This window comes from Portunus trituberculatus, chromosome 13 (assembly GCF_017591435.1).
Source record: "Portunus trituberculatus isolate SZX2019 chromosome 13, ASM1759143v1, whole genome shotgun sequence".
NCBI classification, from domain to species: domain Eukaryota; kingdom Metazoa; phylum Arthropoda; class Malacostraca; order Decapoda; family Portunidae; genus Portunus; species Portunus trituberculatus.
Genome location: NC_059267.1, coordinates 5,031,781 through 5,039,280, shown reverse-complemented (window position 1 = coordinate 5,039,280; position 7,500 = coordinate 5,031,781). Strand labels below are relative to the sequence as shown.

At 38.2% G+C, this 7,500-nt stretch overlaps 1 protein-coding gene across 2 annotated transcripts in view; it reads left to right on the top strand.

Moving 5' to 3' along the window:
• Positions 1-7,500, top strand: part of LOC123503299 — a 101,207-nt gene that overhangs the window by 52,651 nt on the left and 41,056 nt on the right. The window contains exon 2 of one of the 2 annotated variants that reach the window (XM_045252959.1): positions 7,442-7,459. The exons of the other annotated variant lie outside the window; for it this stretch is intronic. Coding sequence (XP_045108894.1) covers positions 7,442-7,459 — 18 coding nt within the window. The remainder of the gene's footprint in view (positions 1-7,441; positions 7,460-7,500) is intronic. 2 annotated transcript variants of the gene reach the window in all.

The following is a 7,500-nucleotide window of genomic DNA, read 5'->3' as shown; positions in this document are numbered from 1 at the left end:
ATTTAAGCGCGCGTGTGTATGTGTGTGTGTGTGTGTGTGTGTGTGTGTGTGTGTGTGTGTGTGTGTGTGTGTGTGTGTGTGTGTGTGTGTTCGTAATGACGTTTCAATTAAGGGTTGACACCGTGGTGCTGGAAATCATTGGCATCATGATGGTATCTCTGTGCCTTATTGATCTCCCCTCCACCTCCTCCACCTCCTCCTCCTCCTCCTCCTCCTCCACCTCCTCCACCTCCTCCACCTCCTACACTTCCTCCACTCCACACGCACACTTCATCTCTTCACACTTCACCATTCCACCTGTTCATTCCACTTGAAATCTTTACCTTTCCACTTTCCACCTCTCCATTATTTCGCTCCACTCTTTTCCATGTCCTCAGTCCACCATGCTCCATTCACTCCACTTCCACACCTGTCCACCTTCCTTTCTACCTCTTCACTCCACTTCTTATTTTACCATTAACTCAACTTTTTTTTACCATTAACTCTATTTTTCTTACCATTAACTCTTCTGATACCATTGACTATTTCTCTTACCATTAACTATTTCTCTTACCATTAATTCTTCTGATACCATTGACTATTTCTCTTACCATTAACCATTAACTCTTTTTCTTACCATTAACTCTTTTCTTAGCATTAACTCTATTTATCTTCCCATTAACTTTATTTATCTTACCATTAACTATTTCTCTTACCATTAACTCTGATTCTCTTACCATTAACTCTATTTCTCTTACCATTGACTCTATTTCTCTTCCCATTAACTCTATTTCTCTTACCATTAACTCTTCTCTTACCATTAACTCTATTTATCTTCCCATTAACTCTATTTTTCTTACCATTAACTCTATTTCTCTTCCCATTAACTCTATTTTTCTTACCATTAACTCTTTTTCTTTTACCATTAACTATTTATCTTACCATTAACTCCATTAACTCTATTTCTCTTCCCATTAACTTTATTTTTCTTACCATTAACTCCTCTCTTACCATTAACTCTTCTTCTCTATCCCTCCACCTCACCTCTTACTCCTCCATCCACCTCTTACCTTCACTCCTATCTTCTATCCACCTATTCTTCCCTTCCACATCCTTCTTAAATATGTTCCTTTATTTCCTAACCTAACCTAACCTGACCTTCTATATTTACTCTTCCACATTTCACCTTCCACTCTCTTCCATTTTTTCTCTCTCCACACTTTTCTCTCTCCACTTTTCTCCTCCACCTCGTCTTTTTCTCAAGTAATTTCCTAACTTAACCTAATTAATTCTTCCACATTACACCTTCCACTATCTTCTGTGTTTTTTTATCTTTCTCCACTTCGTCTCTTTCCACTTCTCTCCTCTATCTCATCCTTTTCTCCTACAAATTCCTAACTTAGCCTAATTTAACATGACCTATATTTACTCTTCCACATTATATCTTCCACTCTCTTCCATTTTTTTTCTTTCTCCACTTCGTCTCTCTTCACCTCTCTCCACCTCTCTCTTCCACTTTGTCTTCTTCTCCTGCAAGGGAAAAGTGAAAAATAAGAAAAATAACTGATTTACTTTCTCTCTCCTTCCACCCCCTCCTCCTTCCTCCACCTGCCTCCTTTCCTCCAATTCTCTATCTACTCTTCCAAAACTTTCTTCCACATTCAGCCATTCTCCCCTCATCTCCCCTCTTCTCCCCTCCTCAACCACTCTCCCCTCAATGGAAGACTTACCTCCCCTCCCTCCAATCTTCTGTAACTTTCCTCCATCTCTCCATTCCTCCCTCACCTCTCCAACGTTTCCCTCCATCTCAATCTACTCTAGGAGGAGGAGGAGGAGGAGGAGGAGGAAGAGGAGGAGCAAAAGAGAGGATGTAGGAGGAAGACGAATAAGAAAAGAAAAGGAACACAAAAGTAAAAAGAAAGAGCAGGAGGAGGAGGAGGAGGAGGAGGAGGAGGAGGAAGAAGAGGAGGAAGAGGAAGAGGAGGAGCAAAAAAAAGAGAACATATAGAGCGAAGACAAATAAAAAAGAACACAAAAAGACATAGAGGAAAAACAAACACGTAAAAGGAAACAAGGAGATGGAGAGAAGGAGGAGGAGGAGGAGGAGGAGGAGGAGGAGGAGGAGGAAACAAGGATCAAAAGGAAGGAAAATTGGAGGTTAGGATTTACTGTAATTTTCCTGAACCGATATTTTCCTTGTGTTGCTTCGAGTGAGAGAGAGAGAGAGAGAGAGAGAGAGAGAGAGAGAGAGAGAGAGAGAGAGAGGGAGGGAGGGAGCCAACTTGTAAAGGCTCGTGGATCAGAGAAAAAGAGAGAGAGAGAGAGAGAGAGAGAGAGAGAGAGAGAGAGAGAGAGAGAAAAGGGACACTTAAAAAAATGGCACAGGTGGGTCGTAAACTGTGTGTGTGTGTGTGTGTGTGTGTGTGTGTGTGTGTGTGTGTGTGTGTGTGTGTCGAGATGAGCCGGGTGATAACGGAGGCAAACAGAGGATGAAGGAGGAGGAGGAGGAGGAGGAGGAGGAGGAGGAGGAGGAGGAGGAGGAAGGAGTGGAAGAAGAAAAACGGCACGAAATAAAGGAAGAAGGAAAACACAAATAACAACATGGAATAAATGAAAAGGAAAAAATATTGCCACTGTAAAAGAGAAAGAGGAGGAGGAGGAGGAGGAGGAGGAGGAGGAGAGGAGGAGGAGGAGGAGGAGGAGGAGGGCGAAATGGCCACAAGTTAAGAAGAATGAAGAGGAGGTTAACATCTGTAAAGGAGAGAAAAAAAATATGGTAATGGTTTGTGAGGGAAGGAAGGAAGGGAAGAGGAGGAGGAGGAGGAGGAGGAGGAGGAGGAGGAGGAGGAGGCGTAAATGACTCCAGCTAGGAAGAAATAAGAGAGGGATAACACAAGTAGGACGAGATTTGTAAAGGGAGGAAGGAAAGAGGAGGAGAAAGAGAAGGAAGACGAGAAGAAAGAAGAGGAAGAAGACTGGAGGAGGGGGAGGAGGAGGAAGAGAAGGAGAAGACGAAAGAGAAGGAAACTGACAAAAAAGAGAAGGAAGAGGAGTAAAAAAGGAGTGAAAGAAAAACATAACAAACCACGAGAGAGAGAGAGAGAGAGAGAGAGAATCTTACCTGTGAATAAGACACAGGTAAATAGCAGTGATGATTGATTTCTTACCTTCCTTCCTCCTCCTTCTCCCTCCCTTCTTCCCTCCCTCCCTCCTTCCCTCCCTCCTCCCTTCTGTTTACATTCTCCCTCCTTCCTCTCCCTCCCTCTCTCTTTTTCCTTCTTTTTTGTCTTCCTTTTCTTCCTCTCTTCTTCCTCCTTCTCTCCTTCCCTTCTTCCTTCGTCTTTCTTCCCTTCATTGTAATTCAAACTGCGTCTTCTCTCTCTCTCTCTCTCTCTCTCTCTCTCTCTCTCTCTCTCTCTCTCTCTCTCTCTCTCTCTCTCTCTCTCTCTCTCTCTCTCTCTCTCTCTCTCTCTCTCTCTCTCTCTCTCTCTCTCTCATTCGCATTTTTATCCTTACTATTCAGTTTATGGAGAAGATTACATATAATATAGGAGGAGGAAGAGGAAGAAGAGGAGGAGGAGGAGGAGGAGGAGGAGGAGGAGGAGGAGGAGGAGGAGGAGGAGGAGGAGGAGGAAGAGGGAGACGGGTGACACGTTTCTTTATTAACTGGAGTACACATGAGAGAGAGAGAGAGAGAGAGAGAGAGAGAGAGAGAGAGAGAGAGAGAGAAAGAAAGAGTTATGTTTTTTCGTACTGATATCGTGATAAAGCAAGTCTAAAAACACTCTCTCTCTCTCTCTCTCTCTCTCTCTCTCTCTCTCTCTCTCTCTCTCTCTCTCTCGCTTCCATTATTTACAGAAAAATATCCTTGAACAGCTTTTTCAAATTTTCTTATATTATTTGTTTTTTATTCATTTCATTATTATTATTGACATTTTTCTTTCTTTTCCTGAGATAGATAGATAGAGAGAGAGAGAGAGAGAGAGAGAGAGAGAGAGAGAGAGAGAGAGAGAGAAGGAACAGAAGAGCATACAAACTTTGCTCCTATTTTTAGTATCAATGTTCACACACACACACACACACACACACACACACACACACACACACACACACACACACACCTCTCGTTAACAAAATTCCCTTTAGCTTAAGAGGGTCCATATCTCACCTTGCGGCTGTAACACTAATTGACCAGGTGATTAGCAAGATTACCTGCCTCCCATTCATCACCTGCGATAATGATTACAGGATTAGCCTTTATTATTACTCGCTATTACTTGTTGTTACTTGGTATTATATTTGAAAGCCGTGAGTGGGTCTGCTTCTCCCTTGTCCTTAAATCAGGTGATGTTAATTAGCTTTACCTGGTGATAGAGGGGGGAAGGTAGGGATTGGAATGCACTGGGTTTGTTTACGTGTTAGAGCGAGGTTTCTATATTGTTTAGTTCATTTAGTGTGTGTGTGTGTGTGTGTGTGTGTAATAATAATAATGATAATAATAATATACGGTTTATTAATTTGGCAGTGTAAAAAAAAATATATACTGAAAATGTACAGAGGGAGGGGACATTAAAACAATGAACTGAAATGCTTAACCTAACTATGGATCTAACTTAACCTAGAATTCTGTGTGTGTGTGTGTGTGTGTGTGTGTGTGTGTGTGTGTGTGTGTGTGTGTGTGTGTGTGTGTGTGTGTGTGTGTGTGTGTGTTTCGTATTGTTTATTGGAATTGTAAAATGGGGTTATGTTAGTGTGATTGAAAAGAATTGTTTGTTTAGGCATTAGAAGCTGGTTCATTTATTCTTTAGTTCCTTTGGTGTGTTTTTTTTTTTTATTCTGGTTTATGAGGGGGAAATTATTAAGTGGGGTTTGTTTTAGTGTGATTGAAAAAGAATTGTTTGTTTAGACATTAGAGGCTGGTTTCTTTATTGTTCATTTTAGTGGGGGTTTTTTTTCGGTTTATGGAGGAATCTTAATTTTGTCGTCATTTATTATGATTGAAAAGGAATGTTTTTCTTTATATATTAGAGGTTGGTTTCTTTATTAATTGTTTTTTTACAGTATCTTTTTATTCCTTTGGTCTATGGAGAGAATTATAACCTGTCATCATTTTAATGTGACTGAAAAGAATTGCTGGTTTTTTTTTTTTTTTAGGTGTGTGAAGATGTTTTTTTTTTTTTTTTACTTTTTGGATCATTTGGTGCGTCTTTTTATTCTTTGGTTTATAGAGAGAGTTATAATCTGTTGTTATTTTAGTGTGATTGAAAAAGAATGGTTTGTTTAGGTATCAGAGGCTGGTTTCTTTATTGTTCAATCATTTTAGTGCTCTTTTTTTTATTCTTTCGGTTTATGGAGGGAATTGTGATTATAATTTTAGTGTGATTAAAATAAATTGTTTTCTTTATATACGTGAAGCTGGTTTCTTTCTTATTTGGATCATTTAGTGCGTCTTTTTATTCTTTGGTTTATAGAGAGAGTTATAATCTGTTGTTATTTTAGTGCGATTGAAAAAGAATTGCAATTTTTATTTTGTCTTTATCGAGAAGACGTTATATTGTTTCATTTGACAGAAATATTAGCTTGGTTTGAGATTCTTTTTTTTTTTTTTCCGTCTATCTAACATGACTATTCTATTTCTCTTTTAATGTGTAAACTTGTAATTCATATTGCCGCAAACACTCTTTAATACAACGTCCTTGTATCACACATTGTACAAAGATGTCTTTTTTTTATACTTTTCTTTCATAGATATCATTGGAAGTTTACAATTTTAACCTGTAAACTTGTAAACCCTTGCTGACTTTTAATCTTAATTTACTCACCTCTTGTTCATCTATTTCTAATGATACGGAGAAATAAAACAACTGTATCATGAGTAAGTTTTATAGTCTGTCTACTCTAAAATGGCTCCTGGATTTGAAAGATATTGTAGCTTATTGATAACGCCATTGATTTAATGTGAATAATACTTGTTTTCTGTTCATCAACGCACTTATCACAAGGACAGCTCATGGTCTGCCTCAAGATCTGACAACCACGCATTCCCTGGGACACTAATCGAACCGAGACCCAGGAGCCGCTTTAGAGTAGACAAACCAGAGCAGTTTACATTGATTTTGGCATTTCAGCTTGTAAATTAACACTTGTCTCTCTTTTCCTTATCACTTATTCATATATCACTAGTTAGTTACTGAAAATACTAAAGTTCTGTCATAATACCTGTTAATAGTTTGTAAATTTAACATGTTAATCCTTGTAACCCCTTGTAGATTTTTTTAAACTATTTATTCACCTAGTACAAATTATACAGAAAAATACATCTATTAGAGAAACCTATTCTTAGTTTACAATACATACACATAAACTTATAATATTGTACTGATCCATGTCTTTCTTATCAATTATATACTACAAATAATGAAAGAAAAAACTTCTACATTACTATTATAAATATGTGTAAACTTGTAAACTCACCAAATATTTATGTATCACAAACTACACACAACATTTCAGCCATAAATAAGGAAAAGATCTATAACTACTGCAGAACACAATCCTTTATATTCAGCAACTATTTTATATATCACAAACTAAATTCATTAAAGATACATAGCACGCAGCATTTCAATCATAAATATAGAAAAACTGCAGCTTCTTTACAACACAACCCTTTGACCCTTCAGTACTAAGACGCATTTCCATATTCAATCTGCTTACTATTTGGCGATTTCATACAGCTTCAGAAGGGATTAGAATATTAAAGACTGTGGCCATTAATCTTCAGACCTCCATAGATCCTTCCTAATGTCAATAAAATGGTCTAGTCGTACAGAATCTCAGGGTTAAAATGTATCCAATTATTGAAGGGGTTAAAATTCACCAAAACACACATTTCAATAATAAAAAAAAAAAAACACAACTCTTTAAAATTCAGTAAAACATCACAACTTTAGAATCACAACCATTAGTGAAAAAATAACCTAAAAAAAAAAAAAAACACCTGTAATTTTATAAGCTAACCTGTCTCACAACACAACATTATAGAATTCAGAAAACCATCACAACTTTACCACAAATGAATACCAATACAAAAAACGAACATTAAAAAAACACATAGCTGTAATTTTATAAGCTAATTTATATTACAACACATTTTAAAATCCAGAAAACTATCACAGCTTTACCACAAATCAATACTTTACAATGAAAATACCCCAAAAAAACACACCTGTCATTTTATAAGCTAACCAAACCTTACAGACTCAATATACATGTCCATTTTTCCCTGTAGATTATTCCCCCCCCTCCCACACCTGAGACAGACAGCAGGTAGTAATGACACCCCCCCTACAGGTGTGTGTCCCCCTTCTACCAGGTATATAGAGCCCTCCCTGGTAACCCCCCCCCTCTCATCCTTTTGTACATGTGTTCCATCTTGTAACTTCTTCCCCCTCATCCACAGCCTACGGAAGGAGCCCTCGTGAGTAAACCCTTTGTCCTCCTTGTTCTCCTCCTCCTCCT